At 38.9% G+C, this 17,739-nt stretch overlaps 1 protein-coding gene across 8 annotated transcripts in view; it reads right to left on the bottom strand.

Annotated features, from left to right (window-relative positions):
- The window catches only part of HIPK3 (homeodomain interacting protein kinase 3), a 71,869-nt gene that overhangs the window by 18,075 nt on the left and 36,055 nt on the right, over positions 1–17,739 (bottom strand). For all 8 annotated transcript variants that reach the window (XM_064715671.1, XM_064715668.1, XM_064715673.1 and 5 more), the window contains exons 3-4: positions 4,350–4,473; positions 1,235–1,354 (exon numbers count right to left, since the gene is read on the bottom strand). In XM_064715671.1, the coding sequence (XP_064571741.1) occupies positions 1,235–1,354; positions 4,350–4,473 (244 nt within the window). The remainder of the gene's footprint in view (positions 1–1,234; positions 1,355–4,349; positions 4,474–17,739) is intronic.

Raw genomic sequence — 17,739 nt, 5'->3', positions numbered from 1 at the left:
ATAATATTATTATATTTATTTTTATATGCATTTTATATTATATTTATTTTTATTATTATATTTATTCCTCCACATACACATGAAATGGTGTAAATATTTTAAATACTTCAGTATGAAACAAAAACACCCTAGAAAATGAATGGTATAGTACCTTCTGTTACAATTTTCCTTCCTCAACACAGACAGTAGGTGCTGCAAGAGGCAAGGTGGGACTTCAGGGAAAAAGCTTTTAACACACAGAATACAGAAAATCTTCCAAAATGAACTTTGACAAAAACTGCGAGTAATGAGCAACTTTCCACATCCAAACCCCTAATTAACCTCTGCAAGGTACCAAGGAGCTCCTGGAAGTGAGGAGGGCTCTTTGCCCCAAGAACTTGCTCTGACACGGAGAAGGCAGATGTAAAGTGTCACCTAAAACCCAAGTGCTTGAGCAAGCAGAGGGAGGGATTAACCAGGTGTGGGTGTAATTGCAGAAATGTTACATAACCCCAGAGCTGCTGGGGATTTACCAACTTGCTGGGGGGATCTTATGCAATGGGAGCTGGCAGCTGTTTGTTCCTGCAGAGATCCCTGCAAGCCCCAAGTGCTGCCTGAGCCCTCTGTAAACCCAGCAAAGCTGGGCCATGGAGAAACACAATTTTTAAAAAAAAGTAAATTATTTGTGTGGGAAGCAAAGGCACTGCTCATGGCAATAATGTTGCTTAGAGAGAAGCAAGGTGTGCAGAACACAAAAGTACATTTTGTTTTAACTTTGTCTGCACCCATTGTATTGCAGCTTTCAGCCAACAAAGGCTGGTTTAGCAGGAGATCTAAAAGAAATGAGCTGTATACACAGCCATGTTATTTCTTAATCTCCTTTTTCCTCTTAGGAACTTCTGATCCTGAAGCCAGTTCTGGACAAATGTTGTCAGAGCAGTGTGGGCCTCAGAGACAAATTCCTTACATGAAGTGAAAAGCAGGAACAGAGCAAAAAAGAGAAGAAAACAAACCAAACACATTCATTGAGCACCTCTCGAGATACAAGGCTTAATCTGAATTCCCCACCTGGCCACAGCACAGCCTGGCAGCTGCACCTTGGGGGACACAAAAAATGGAAGGGATAAAGAGCAGGAGCTGCTAAAAACCACAGGAGATGCACCAGGGACAGAATGGTCTTGTAGTGAATCTTGGCTTCTCTCCTTTGTCTGCTCACAGAATTTTGTGCTCTTTTTTACTATATTACACTGTTTACCTTTAATCTCCAACTAGAATATGGTGCATCTGTTTCTCTACAGAAAAATCTTGCAGTTTTCGTTCCCATGCTTAACAACTGCTCTCCTGGCAAACCTTGAGTCTGTGAAATATAACGAATCTGAGGAAAAAACAGAACAGGGAAAAGCATTTACCTCTTGCTTTCAAAACGTGATCCCCACACAGTTAAAAACTTGTAATTTCATTGGAGAAATGACAAAATGAACCGTGCTCAGAGATCCATGGGTACATCTTACAGAGGGGAGAAGCCTGACCCTGCACACTCGGCACTGCTCTCTCCATCTCTAGAGAAAGCCACACACAAACCAACCTCTCAGGTGACCTATATAAGCAAGCTTTTTGGGTTGGTTCACAGCACAAGGAGCTGGGGAGAGTGGCTGTCATTACCTCCTCAACCCACTCAAATCCTAAATGCATTTTTTTCATTCTAAACAGGAAAATCAGTAGGAGTATTTTGTTTGCTTACAGAATTTCCGTGATTTTTTTTTTTGGCCTGTTCTCATTATGTAACTAGATAAAAATCCTTCCCATTTGCTGATTCCAGTGTATCAGTCTTTTACACATCTGACACACCTGCATTTCAAGGAAACATTCCATGTGGAAAGGGAGTGTCTGTACAAGCTCCAGGCAGCAAAAGATAGTGTTGTTGTCCAAAAAACTCTGCTACTGAATGGACTGGCTTTATGCCTGAAAAAAAACTTGCTCTGAAATGATCAAAATGCATTTATTTTAGATTATTTACTATGCATTTTGCATAACCTATCATGGCTGGTGATCATATGATTGCCTAGAAAAGTTAAGTTTCAAGGCTTCAACATTAATCTGTTGAAACATGATGTGTTTTAACTACTGGGCATGCAACTCATTCTACAAGGGGGGAGTTATCCCAGAGGCAGCATTGCTTCCAAAATTAAAAACCACCTTGGAATTGGAAGTGTAATTGGCAATAATTGAAAACCAAGCTTGCTGCAGGTCAGGATGGAGAGGATAGTGAATTTCTGAAGGGCAGGGTCCCACAGCACAGGGGGCTGCTGGGGTGAGCCAGCCCCTGGAAAAGGAGCAGCAGCCAGGGAACAAGAGAGAAGAAAGGGAAAAAAATCAAAAGGAGAGAGTGGCCGAACACACCAAATCAGAAACTGAGAGATGAGAAGATAAAGTCAATGGAAGAGAGAGGACTTGAGAGATGGGAGCAGCAGAGAGGAGAAAAACTGATGGGCAGTAAAGAGTAAAAGGAACATGAGAGGCTTCTGCTGAAAAGTGACAGACCCAAGTGGGGAGGGACTAAACACAGTTTCTGGGGTTTAGTATCCTCCATAATTCCCAGCCTCAGGGAATAAGGAGTAACATTTGACCAGAGATGTTTCTAGACAATTTATAATGTCCTCAGAAAACAAAGAGTCTTAAAAAGTAGAGGGGAAAAGCCAGTGCATTAATTCAAAAATTCAGCATTTAAGGGCCTGTGCCTGTTTCTAATGAGCATTAAAGCTCAGAAGCCAGGGCTGTTTTCCTCTGAGAAACACAGCTGTTGCTGCTTCTAACCACAAATGAATGGAAGGACCAAGAGCTCCCTTTCAAGGGCCAGGGTGTTGGCTGCCACACACCAGGGGGACAGGGGGGAAATGCAGCACAAAGCCTGTTTGTTTACTCAGTGACACACACCACGTAGCAGGAGGACAGGAATTCCCTTGGAAGCCATCTCCTGCTGTACTCATGGACACTGAGGAAAACCCTGAATCCATTTTCTCCAAGCGAGTTTTGCAGGGCTGCCGGAGCACAGTTACAACAAGGCAATTCCTGATGGTGCAGAGGAGGTTGCAGCCCCTCTTCCACCACAACTTCTCCAACACGAGGATCAGGCAAGTTGCTAAATGAGGCCTCCAGCAAACTTGAATGATATGTAAGAGGTAAATAAACTTGCTGTGTTTATGGAAATTTTTGAGAGAGCGTTATAGTTTCTTTCCAAAAAACAAAATGCCTTCACTTTATCCTTAAAAAGAACAGTGAGTTATATGGGTTGTTAGATGTTTCCTCTTTTATTTTCCATTTTAACAGCAATAGTCTACAAAAAGGTCTTCTAAATGCATCAAAGCATCAACCCACATTCCATTCATAGCTCACTTCCCCATGTGAAATGCTGAGTTTCGTGTAAATGAAGGGAACTGAAATAGAAACATTACCAACATCAACACAAAATTAATATATCCCCTGAAAATGGTTCTAACAAACAGATTTTCAGAAAAGTAGGTCTGATCTGTCAGTGCAGGAAGCCAAAAGCCCACTTCATGAGCAGGACTTGAATAACCTAAACAACATGCTCTGAACTAAATGCTGAATCCAAGACCAGAACTTAGCAAGAAGCCAGTGCTGCTCCTTCTGGGGTTTTCAAGAGATTGCTTCACTTGCAAAGTTCAAAACCAGGTGGGCATGCTCAGGATGCTGATTACATTCCTCCCAAATCCCACATTATTTTCTAAGTGTTTAAAATAAAAATGTTCTACATCTTTCATGAGAAACAACATGGAGTTTTATGAAGTTTGCTCACTAATGCTCATGGTGTCAGCGCTGAAAACTCCAACAAAGCAAGAGCAGAGCTTCAAGAGCTCCAGGCTTTTCCCCTGCCTAGCTACAGTATGATTGTGACAGTTCATTCTTGTTCCTCATGAAGTACAGGCTCTCAAATCCTTGAGCTTTGTTGGATTTCCAGAAAGCATCAGAAAGTATTCAGAGCACAATTAATCCTGACATCGGAATAGACACTCCAGAGTCAACCCTGTTCATGGCAAATGAAAGAGAGATTATAATGCAGTGATGGTAGCTGCAAACTTTGCTTTCCATCATCATCTATTTCATAAGATGGAGGGGAGAGGACAAATGGAAACTTAATTAAAATTAAAAAAGCACAATATACAGTCTGGGTCAGAATCAGGATTTATGTTTCTAGGACAATCAATAAGGCTACATTAAAAGCATTGAACAGACTTGAAGAAATGCTACATAATAGGGGATATTATTAGCATTTAAAATTCTGTATTTAATGATCTGAAAGTCTTAAGCTGCAGAAAGTGCACATATGCTGGTGAAATTTATTCTACTACCTGGTCATATTCCAGTGCTCCTGGGTACAGTGGCCATCCAAGAAAGAGCTCTGCAATCACACACCCTAACGACCACATGTCTATGGCTTCACAAAACGGCAATCCCAGTATGATCTCTGGTGCTCTGCAAATCAAACATGGTTACTGAGGCTTTTTCCTTGGGGAAGAAACAATTCATTCAACAATCCAACATGACAAACAAAAAAAAAACCCGAAAAACAAAAAACAAATCTGTTTATTGATAATTATTTCAGTAAAATCACAGCATTAGAAATTGCATTTTTATTTATCTAAGTAACCTGTGCTAGTATTTTGCAGCTCTGAGATGTTTTTTCCTACAAGTACCAGTTTGCTATATACATGAAAATAACTGATATGCCTAGAAAACAGAATATCCCTGATTCAGAACTTTTCCCTTTCCTCCAGTATGTCTCAAATGAGTTGTCCGCTCAATGTCATATGTCTGTAACTATATTCCAAACACATCAGTCTTTCATCTCAAAAAAAAACCCAACTAGAAGTTTTATCTGAAAATCCACTTGCACACTTCTCAACTGTACAGTACAGCTAAAGCTATTTAAAATATCAATTTAATTATCTAACTGCAAATCCCTTAATGTACTCAAATTGAATGTGATCAATTTTTAAATCACTTAAATGAAAGCACTGCATTTGCTAAACAGAGCAGGTGTTATTTTTCACCTAAAACAAATGTGAATTATTTAACCAACACCATCTGAATTTATGTCTCCACTCAAGAACCAGAAAAATTGGTATTGACACAGCTGCTAAAGGGGCTTTTAACATCTCTGTTCACATGGAACGGAACTCAAGTATTTCACAAATATCCATTTTCATTGTATTTGTCCTTTTAAAACCTTCCCTCCCAGCTCATTCAAGCTATTAACAAAAGGAAAAAGAATGAATTTATATCTGCATTCTAACATGGAAAGACGCCTGGAGATGTAAAATATTATTTCAAGCATCACACTAGGAAGGGATCCACTTTTAAAGCAGACAAGCTTTAAAAGTGTTGTTTGCTCAGCATGTCACAGGAAAGCAGGAAGGTGGTTAAAACCAAGAGGGTAATTCTCAATGCAGCTGGGCAGAACGGGAGCATCCAGCTGACCAGGAAATGTGGGATTTCTCACCTGGGGAAAAGCTCACAAATCTTATGCTGCAGCACATCCTGACATAGTCTACTGACATTCCACACACAAAACAGACTCTGGTCATAGTAGATACCTACATATCTCATTCTCCTCTGACATTTATCCTTATCAAAATATTCTTTAATTTAATGACATGTACTGGATTGGGAACAAATTCCTGTTTTTATGCTACACTGGGACAGAGAAGCTATCTTGGTGCTGTAGAGCAGACCAAGAGCTGAAGCATCTCCATCCCCTTTCACAAGGGGTAGTTGGTAGAAGCTGTACACAAACACATTTCAAGCTCCAAGGATGAATGTTCACCACCAGGGAAAGGACTCCAATGCTCTGCCCCATCTCTGACCAGTGAAGCCATTCAGGCTTCTGCCACAGGGAAAACCCAACACTCTTTAGATGAGAAAATCTATAGAACAGGATATTCTGTTAAATAATTACGTACTTTCCATTCATGCAGGCACTTCAGTTCTCCCCATCCTTGCCACAAACCATTTTGGATGTGATTGTATGAAGGCTAAATCTTGTCACGCTGGCAGTGAAACTGGAGAGGCTCAGTTTTCCACTGCCCCCAAAGATTTGACTACAATAAACTTCTGGGGATCAAACACATGTATTTTTGCAATGCAGGATCCTGACACTGCAGTAAGTCTTAGCTAGTTTCATTATCTAAGAAATCAATTCAACATCTCTGGATGCCACAAGACAGAAATAGCAGCGAGCAGCGTCTGCCTTTCCCCCTGGCTGGGTGCCAGGCTGCCTATGGTTGTTACAGATCTCTGTTAAAATACACTTCCTTTTGTTGTATTGTGTTACAGCCCTGAATAGTTAATGAATATACACACAGCCTATGGATACAGGGGCTTTAACAAATGCTTCTGCTAAAATAAGCTCTGTAAAACCTCTTAGGTTTACTCAATGGTTAATATGTGCGCCGTGCAAAAAATAGCCACAGTCCGTCGGTCTGGCTGTCCCTGTGGAGAGACAGGATCCCAAAGGAGAGAAGGATGAGGGGAGATACAATGCCAAAAAAAAAAAAAAAGACAGAATAATTGCTGTGCTCCAAAATACAGTAATCTGGTAGTTTTTCCACAAAGAAAAGCAGTAGTAAGTACTTCAAAGGAAAAGGGAGGTATTTCAGGAGAGGGGAAGCGCTCCTCGCTTGCCAACACCAGACCTGCCATGCAGAAAGAAGAGGAAATCAATGTGCTCCTGAGCACAGCTACCTGCACCCTTCCACAAAAAAAGATTTTCAGGCCAGCTTGAATAGAGGAAGATGAAGAGCTGCTGCACTTTCAGGCACCCACCATGCTAGTCCTTAAAATGGAGCAACTTTCTCACAGCAAATTCTCTCGCACAGCAAATTAAGTTGCAGCAAAACTGTAACTGAGTTTGATTATGTTTGGAGTGATCTTAACCAGCTCAAATATTTTTGTTAAACAAAGGTTTGGTAATGTCATGCTCAAAAACACCTGCTTCTGTTTCTCCTTCTTTTAAAGTTCCTGTTAAAAATCTCTCTGGAGAGCTGGAGAGAAAAGTGTTAAAGCAGTGAGAATTATTCTTCAATTTTTGTTTTTAAGATGACCCACAGCTGTTTTCTCCTATAAGGAATATTTCACCACGCACCTCAAAAGGAAGATACTCCCTTTCCTAACTACAAGCATAGACAGGAGAGGGGTAGGAACTTGCAGATGTCCCAACAGCCCCTTTACCATCACATTACTCAAAAAACAGTGTAACTAAGTATTTCTCTCTCTCAAAACAGCACCACATGCTCAAAAAAAACCACACACACTCCTGCTTGGATTTTTACTGCAGATCACAAGATGTTCCGTGCACCAGAAGACACCACAGTCTCCACCTGAGCAAACAGCACCTGCTATCCCATACCAAGACATCAAGGAGAACACCAGAATTTTCTAAACTTCTTAAGGACACTGAATCTTACTTAAATGCACTTAAATTAAAAGCAAGATTTTAGAGAGAAAGCACCTATTTCCTTCTTGCCAGTGTTAATTAAACATTAATTTAAGACATTGCCATAAAACACAGCTTGGACTTTACAATTAGAAAGATCTAAAAAGATGAAAGGCAAATGAATACCTGTTTCAGCTGCTTGTTTGGATAGCCACATTTCCATTAATTACATCACAGATCACAAACACATATACTATCCTATAACTTTTTATAAGCTTATGAGAAAAGAAATCACACAATTTGTTCCATTAACTTGTTCAAAGACCAGAATATTTCATAAAATAGTTTAGCTTCAGCATGTTAGCCAGCTTGGAATAAAGCAACAAAATTAACAAATTTAAAGAAAAATGAGATAGTTCCTTGATGGAGGATTAAATTTTTTTAAAAAAAATAAAAACAAACCCCAAGCAAAAACTTGCTAAAAAAATGAAAACTGCAGCATAGTAACAGAAAATTTCTTCCAACCCTTACACTCAGGGAACAAAGAATGAAGAGCAAGAATTACCCATACTACAAAAATAAGTCATAAAAAAATCTGTAAGAGGTCAAACCATTTCAGATGATCATCACCTAGAAATGGTTGGTTAGAAATCCAATTTAGAACAGAGGTTATATGAAAAAGCTAAACCCCAACAGTCGTTGTACAAAGTAACAACTGAAGAACAGCACAAGACAATGAGAACAGCAGCTTCCCTTTTTCACTTTCGGGAAAAATTCAGTTGAATGCAGGAATAATTTCCCAAATATGTTCCCACTGAAGATTCTTTAACACAGTCACACTACACATACCCTCTCAGAGATCAAGGAAGCGAGACTAAAGGTTGAGCAATTTTTATTGCTATTTCTTTGGCAGCGTGGGAGGGTCAATGTATCAACTGTTGATCACAGCACTGGTTTATTTACCTGCTGCTCTCCAGAGTGGGCAGTTTGGAAATAGCCTTCCTCCCCTCAAACTTTACTACCAAACTCTATCTCTATTTACCACTGTGCTGACAATGCCTATTAATTACCTACTCTGGTCACAACAACAATGATAGAAATACTAATGCAAGGAAGCCATCAAAAGGGTGGGATGTTTATAAATTTTTTTTTATTAATGACCTGTTGAAAGCCCTGGTATAGACCACTCATGTAAATGAATCCAGTTTGCAAGAGTTAAAGTCAAACCAGATTAGCAGCCCAAGTAAAACCAGTCTTTGCCCCTGGTGCCATCATGAGCACAATGCAAGCACATCCCTCCTGAAAGGAATAACCACACATGGCTTGTGAGATGCACAACTCCTCTCCTAAAGAAAGGAAGCCTAGGAGAAGGAGCAGATGCAGTGAGTGAGTTAATGAGAGATGGCAGTGGGCATCCTGATGAGTTTTCTCATGTACAATTCACTCCCTTCAACTAGCAGTGTTCGCCACGGGCATGAAGGAATGCAAACCTTTCTTCAAGATCTGCAAGGACACAGGAAAGACTCTCGGCTGGAGGGATCAAAATCAAGGTGGCAGAAAACACCCAGAAAAAACTTCCAGGCAAGTACAGCTCAGTAATCTGAAGGATGAAATGGGAAGGAACCGTGTAATGACAAAACCTGGAAATGATGAAGGATACAAAGATCAGCTGGCTCTGTAGTGGATTCGTGATGGTCTTCAGAAGGAATTTCAAATATGCAATTACATCAACACAAAACCACGAAGTAGAGTATACATGGTGTAAACCATTGTAATAATTAATGTACCATATTCATTAATTAATTACCCAGAAGAAATTATGTTATAAATTAACCAACTTTCCAATGAAGAGTCTAGACAACTTTACAGATTACTCAAGAAAAATATTTTACAATTGGGAGCAAAAATAATCAGGATATCAGTATTTATTTTTAAAGGACAAAGACATATAAAAAATATTATGCCTTATATAAAACTAGCGATATTCCCTCACCTTGAATAGTGTGTGTTCAGTTTTGAATTCTGGGTTCAGTTTTGGTCACCCCCATCTGAAAAAGGATACATCAAATAGAAAAGACGCAGAAAAGAACAATACAAATTAAAGACTTGAAGAGATTTGGGTACAAGAAGAAACCCTGGTTAGAACCATAAAGCTTCAAGGAAGAATGATCAGTAACATTACTCAAATTATATCATAAATAAGGGAAGAGAAGCAGACAGGTGTTTCTAATGCCCCTGCCTCACTCTAGAAGACCAAGGAATCCCCCACCCACTTTGAGCTAAAGGCTGATGTCAACATAAAAGTGGATTTTTAAAGCCAGAATTGCAATTACTCTCAAAATCACAGGTCACTGTTGAGATAAAAAATATTAGGAGTATTTAAGAATGGATAGACAGGGAAATATCCACAAGTAAGGGTTGAATCCGTGTAGAACAAGAACAGCCATCAACTGTGTAGAGCTGTAAGAAAATTGCATCAGAAGACACTGAAGTGCAACCTCGTGCTACAGTAAATTCTCTGCAGCAACAAAAGACTAGGATACACAGACTGCTGATCTGAGAACATGCATTTCCTACATGTTAAAATCTATTCTTGCACAAATATATGAGTTATCCAAGCAAATCCCTTGACAGAAACCACAAGCCTCTGTACAACCTTCTCAGGGTCAGAATAATTGTTACTTGCAATGTCATTTTGTTAAAATAAGAATTATATCAACATTATTTACAGGTGTCTTTAAAGTAGTTGTGTTACACATTTTAAAAACCCACTCAACTGCACTTCCCAAGAACACTTTTATAGTTGAATTTATTGTCTCTTGCTTTTAAGTGCACTGAGATGTCAGAGGCAGATTGGCAGTGTCATGTGCTGACATATATTTGATCTTAGAAATGCATGTATGATACACCATGCCAGGCAACGAGCCTTCCTCCCCATTCTTTGGAAGGAAAACTGCTGCAAATCAAAAATCAAAAACTGAATTATAGATTTACATTCACACTCCTGGCTTTTGTAGGAGTCTGAATATACATCTATAATTTTGTAGGCTTCTTTTAACTCTTCCAGGATTAGGCATTAGGAATTACATAAGTAGCATACTCTGATGGGGGCATTTTTTTTAAATTCTAAGAATGTAAGAGGAATTGGAAATCAAAAATGTAAGTGCTCAGACTCAGGAAATGTTAGCTAAGCTGGATAGGGGTATCTCTGTCTTTGAGGTAGCAGCAAAGACTCAGTTCCACCACTCTCTGCAATTTAAGGCTGGTACCTTAAAACAGAGTGAGAATAATTATGTTCAAGCTGATATGGGAAGTCCCTCATTCCCAGTCTCACTCCTCTGAAGAAGTTTGGTGCATGGGAAGTGGTAGTGAAGACAAAGGCAAATCAGTCTCTGTACCTCCGGTAAAATCCTACAGCCACAGGATGAGTTTTTCTACAGAAAAACCTCATTTTTGCCTAATAAAACATTTTCATGGGACTGTGCATGCTCAACAGCTAGAAAAGCCTAATTCCCTTCATAGCCTCCCAGTGAGATATATATATTTAGATATAGATATATAACATACAAGACTGACATGCAGCTGCCAGTTTAACTTTGAACCCTGATCTGCCCTAGAGAAGGATTTAAAACTCTTCTAGAGAAAGCAGCCCATGTATGTGACTACTTAAAAAAAGAAGCAATCGCTGCAAAAAAATTCTTTAGAACTTACGGCTCATAACTGAACAGGGAAAAGAAAATTCACCAAGAAATTAAATGAGACAAAAAAAAAGAAATCCTAGGTGATTTCCTCAAATAATAAAAAAACCCATAAACTATTCTAGGTCTTTTTCCTGATAGAGAAAAACATTTTGTTTTGAAAGAGCAAGCCCAAATTTTAAACTAATCTACTTTCTCAAACCATGTACCAAAAATACTGAAGATAATTATTTAGCTATTCCTCTTTGATTTATTCAGCTGAGAATAAAACAAGTGATTTCAGCAGGCTCTTTTCTAATTATTCACTATCTCTTGTGAAAGGAGGAGTTGATTTTATTAAAACCAGATGTTTATGCTTCTGCCTTTTCATGATTTTGATTTTCCTTGAAAAGACTTACAGAGTAATTTATTTATACACTTGATAGGTTAAGCAGTTTTTGAATTACATGAAAATTAAGCAAAGTAGATACTGATGCATCAACGGAATGAACAAAATGGTGTAGATATAAACTCCTCAGATGCTTTAGGGATAAATAAAGCCTGCTATTTAACACATTTACATTTTGGAGAGCAAAGTGTCCTTATTTTAAGTGTCAAATGAGGTTACTTACCAATAACTGAATTTGGACAATACTGTTTGTGTGGATGGAGGATTTACTCCTAACTGTGGGACCACCCTACAGTGCTTTATCCTGCTCAGAGTCTGAGATGGTCACACACACACTGCCTCTGCCCACAAGAGGAGAACACCCAAACCCTCACACAGAGCTTTGGTACAACACAAAGCCCTGAGATGAGCTGCTCAATTGCCCAGATTATTTCTGAAGAAAAGCAGGCTTGAAATGAGCTTGTCTGGAGCAGAGATTGCAGCCAAGGCAAGCACAAGGGGCTGTGGGGCTGCTGGCAGCCCCGAGCTGACCTCCACCCAAGGAGAGGATCAAACACACATTTCCAGCTCTGGAGGAGGACCAGAGAAGAGCACAGCGTGGGATGTTTCAAGGCCTCACAGCTCAGACATGTCAGAATTTAATTCCCTCCCTGCTTTACTTTGTTATTGTTGATTCTGTGGGAATAACAATTTCTAACCCTATGGACTTGCAGTGCTGAAGAACAGGTTGAGAGCTCCTACAAATGAGTAAAAAGCACAGCAGTGTTTGCTTTTAGCATCCTTGTCAAGAGTGTCAAGGCCTTATAAATCAGTTTTCTGCACAGGCCTTTTGTGTTTTAGCCCTTGGTGGCAACAGTCCTACAACTGGGCTCCGAGTACAAAGCTATGGTGATGCTAAAGAAGCAAGCAGACAGATCCTGCTGTAAAAAATCCTAGCAGTGGAAAGAGGAATTATTTTCTAATATGACTGACCAGCATGAGCATCTGTTACTGGCATAGTTCATGTTAAAAAAAAACCAAACAAAAAACCCCCAAAAAACCAACAAAAAACCCCAAAACCAAAAGCAAACAAACAAACAAAAAGCCCCCACAAGGATGTTGCTCTTATGTCAAGAAATCAAGTGTATCATAACATATTACTTTATTTCAGGCAGCTATTAAAAAAAAAAACAAACAAAAAAGTCAAAATAAAACACAAAAAACCAACACCACCCCCCAAAAAAACCCAAAATCACTCACACAAAAATATCCCCAATACCAAAGAAAAGCTAACCTGAAAACACAAAGGAAAATTTCTTTGATTCTTCAGCAAAACTTGTAAGAGAATTTGCTCCCCAACACAGGGCAACAAGCTCAGCCCAAGAGCTCAATAAGCCTTGAAAGCACTGAACTATTTGAAATCATTTTCCAGCATAAAGCTGTGGCACAGCAGTTCTGCACTGGAGATGAACACACCCCACAAATGCTGCAGAGTAAGAAAATCTGCCCACATCCTTGTCCATTGTAAAAAGGGTTTTTTAAACTGCTGATACCTGCCCATCTGGGTGATGCAAAGTTGTGTTCTGGTGAAATTTTGCAACTCAGACTGATAAATTTTGACTTCAAATTACATTGCTTAAATTCTAGAAAGCTCACCAAAAATTAACAGAAAAAAACTCAGCAAAAAAAGTCTGTTTTCATTACAGATAATTCATGTAGTGACACTAGATTATAAAAGCACTCTCAAATTAAGATTCAACACTGACAACATGACATCAGGATAAACAGATATGGCAGGCTTGTTAAAACTGTTTAATTTTAAAAGACAAGCAACAGACTTGTAGGAGAAGCTAGCATTTGTTGAAAAATATCTATTAACAGCAATGTGATCACTTAGAATTCAAATATTCAAAGCACATACAATTTAAACAGTAGTGTCTTGCAAAATGTCATGTATTGATGCCACAGCTTCACATTGGAGGTTCATGTCCTGTCCACTACATAAATGGAACACCAGAATCCATTTCCCTTTGGATACTCCCCTATATAAAGTGTTATCTAGACACTTAGTACCTATGCCAGCTGCAAAATGAAACACAAAATATTAGAAAGAATAGTAAGAAAAAATAAAGTTATTACAGAAAACCTACAGAGCAACAATTGGGGCAGATGAATTAACACACATGAAATTAAATATGCTTTCTCAAGGTTATACTAGTAGAGACCTTTTGGTGAATAAAAATATTTTTAAATGTTTTAGTCACTAAATGTTCTGTTGTATTAATACCCATACATGTCTGGCTCAATGTCCTGTGGGAATCTGTAACTTCCACAGAACTCTGCAGAAAAACACACCCAACACACAGTACACAGCAACACTTAACAACCTTAATTTTAATTGGAATTCTGCTGCAGTTATTTATGCCCTGGCAAGTGAACTCCGTGGCTGGCTTGCTGAGTTTTTCCCATACAAATTTCTATGATTAGGCCTGTGGTGTAAACATGACACCACCAGAACAAGTCTCATCTTTACCCATGGCTTAGCAATCCCACTGACACATCCATGGGGAAACACAGCAGCACCTCAGCTTTGGGGCACGGCAAAAAAAACACCTGGTAATGTTCTGACAGAGCTAAAAAATTACTGTAGAATATTATTAAAGGTTATTTTTTTCCCCCTCCCTATGAATTTAACCTATGGAGCGGTAATAGGAAAACTACACAAGTCTATTTTGGTAGGCTAGACTGTTCAGCCTTCCAGCCCATCCCATTACACCACAGCCTGCTGAAAGAATTCAGCTGCAATGGTCCCTCCAAATGTTTCACCCCAGCCTTGAACCCTAATAAAAACCCTCTAATTGTTCTCCTAAATGCTTTTTTCTCTCTGCTTTTTCTTCCTATTTTTCCATTTTAGTTTATTTGTCCTTTCCCGTTGAAAGGAGAGCCTGTCTATTCTTAGAAGAGTTTTGGATCCTAAAATAAACTGCTTAACTATGTATCTATTACATTCAGAATTGATGTCACATCAGACCTGCCAACGTGCTACAACAGGAATGTGACCACAGCAAGGAGCCCCAGCATTTCTGCAAGCCCTGCTTTGCAAAGATTCTTGAAATAAATTTACATTCAAAAATGCATCTACCCAAACATTAAAACATTTGGTAGGGATTTTGTTTTCCATTTCTTCTTCTCACTACATAAATGTGATATTTTTAAAGCAGTTCTTGCCTGATATCTAATATTAAACCCCAGACCCTCTAGCACCACAATGGAGGAAGAAATCAGGGTAATCAGATTATACTGAGAATTCTTTTTAATTATGCTGAATGTTAAAATGTTGCTGTGAGCAAATGGAAGTTAAAAACAGGTAATGCAGTTTAAAGAAATAAAAAAAAAAAATAAAACTGAGATCTAGATAATAAACGGATAATAATGGGAGCCTTTCATCTGAGTGAACCCTTTGAGTCTGGTCCAGGACACTAATAATTACAAGTAGCTCATTAGTTATGGCTAAAAACTTCATTCTGTTCCCAATATAGCCAGACACTCGTGTTAGGAAAAGGCACACTTGTTGACAATAACAACAGAAGCAACAAGGATCAAATAGACAAGGAACTTTCCCCTCATTTAGGAAGAGCTACTGCTCAAATTGGGCTGAAGCACAAGGACTGCTCAGTGCCCTGAACTTTTGTCTCCAAGAGGAAAATGAAAGGGAAGTTATCTTCACTGCCTGCTCTTCTCAGAGTGCTGAGAAAGAATCACACAGAATTTCACAAGCCCCCACAAGGTTCTGCTGGAAAAGCGTGAGGGGCAATAAACATTTCCTGGACTTTAAAAAATAACAGCAATAGTTATTTCAAGAACACAACTTTGTCATTTCATTTGAGCTATTAAACATGCATTAATATAATATCAGTAAGTCAAATATCTCAAATATGTCCTCAACAGAGAATAGAAATATACACTACATAAAGCCCACAATCCATTTAAGTACCATACCAGGCCAGGGAGATATTTTGGGTTCAGCTTTCAAATGACTTGTACCAAAATATAAAACCAACACAATGCCAACTAAAACTTTATTCAAAGCATCAACAACTAACAAAAATTGCAAAAATAAAATAATTGTGACGTTGGATTGTTTTGCATGTGATAGCCAAACCCTGAACACTATGGGATTATGAGAGTCTGCACAGTGGGAGTATTTACCAGGAACTCCTGCTCCTTGAAAAGGTGAAAACTGAAGTCCAGTTGACAAATCTCTACTAAAAAGATTTCCTTGGATATCTGTACAATTCCACATGGATTTGTTTCCAGCATACATGAATTTTCCATGGGGGGAAAAACAAATCCTCAAATCAAAGCACAACTTTTTCTTAGTGCCAGGAACTATTTTTAGGTTATGTTGTCACACCACAAATTGATAGGACAAACTTTCAAAGGCCAGCCCTGCATTATGTCATTGCTTTTTAGTAAAGCTCCTAGCACTGGCCTTGCTGTGTCTTTGCTAACAGAGTTAATATCTCCTTTTGAGTCAAGCTCATTTCATTTTCTGGCAGTTTTACATTGTGCTTCTCACTTTTAGGAAGAAGCCAAGCTACAAAAATAAGTGTAACCTGCATATGCTAAAATTGGGAGGGGTGGGGGGAAAAATGTCTTATTGAAGGAAAAAAGCACCTGCCAAAAGCAGCCACCCCCAGCTCCTTTTCAGCAATGTCCTACTTTGCTGTCTGCAGGCTGAGCAGTCCCTACACACACCCCTCAATTAGTGGGGGAAATCTTGGTGGTTTTCTTCTAGATTCATCAAGGTGCTATAGTTCTTTTGGGTCCCTGACACAAAGTTTCTAGGTGAAATCATCAGCTCAGTGGGATTTCTGTGTAACATGATTTTCCCTATAATCAGTTTTCCTGAATGGAAAACGGCAAATTCCTCACAAAATGGCAATTTTAAAATTGACATCAGTGAACAGTATTGACTACACAAGAATAAGAATTTATATTATCCATGAATAGGGTAGCATAAACCACCACAAGCAGGCCAATACACTAAATAAGTCCTTGGCAGTAATCCCACTGCCAAGACAGGCTTACAAATTTGTTTGCAATTACCCAGGAAGAGGTGCTGTCAACCAGCCTTGTCATGGCTCTGTAAACAACATATACATTAATGATGCTGCTGGGAAAGGAGCAGCAAAATTATCCATTATCAGACAATTGCTGAGAAGCTGGAATACTTGAAGCCTTCTACAGAAATAGCCCCTTGAGAATAAATAGCTGCAAACAAGAACAGTATCAGATCTACATCAAAATCAAAATAGAAGAGAATTAGAGCCTGGTAACATAACCTTATGAGGAGGAGTCCATTAGAGCATAATGATAAATGCAGGTATTTTCATTAGTCATTTCAGAACTAGACAAACTCTTCATTCTTATTATCATTTTCTGTCTCTGACGCTGGAAATGGCCTTAGGGCAAATCAGCTTATGCTATGATTTCAGATTACAGATTTTTACAAACATAAACAGAAATAACCAACCGAGAAAGACATAAAATCCAGCAGACATCAAAACAAAAACCCCCAAAGATGCATTTTTGAAATAAATTTTCATCTGAAGGTGAAAATCACTGGAGTTGACAAAAAGTATGTCACTGCCTTATCAAGCCTTGTAGGGTACTGTAAGTACCTAAAGACAGAAAGCTGCTTTGGTGAGGTAGCAAGGAAACAGGCCTTTACCTCAGTGACCTCAAACTCAAGTGTCCCTGGAAATAAAAGGCAAGATGGCCTTGTTACAAAACACAGAACATCACATTCTGCTGCCTTTTCAGGTACTCCAAGGATGGCCAATGGAATGTTACAGCATTCGCTTTAAGGCTTATTAACTATCATGTAGCAATAAAGTGCATTATGATTACTAAGTGCTTTCTCCAAGGTGGTTACAGCTCCATAGAGTAAGAAGTGATCATTTTTGCAATTTAAAAGTGTAACTACACAACATATTTATGGAGCTGCAGCAGTTAAACCTGATGTAAACAGGTCGACTGATTTATAAATCTATAGGTGTGAAGGTTTCTCAAAGATGCCAGGCCTGTTCCTAAATCAATTTTATGATTTTAAACCTGACAAAAAACAGACTCAAATGCATATCCCTGGTATCATTTTATGTTCATACAAACTGTGGATGACAGCAGGCAGATGACAGGCTTCCACTCACTAGATTCCATCAACTTTCCAACCTCAAAGC

The sequence above is a fragment of the Zonotrichia leucophrys genome, chromosome 5, assembly GCF_028769735.1.
Source record: "Zonotrichia leucophrys gambelii isolate GWCS_2022_RI chromosome 5, RI_Zleu_2.0, whole genome shotgun sequence".
NCBI lineage: Eukaryota > Metazoa > Chordata > Aves > Passeriformes > Passerellidae > Zonotrichia > Zonotrichia leucophrys.
This window is presented reverse-complemented; position numbering and strand designations above follow the sequence as displayed.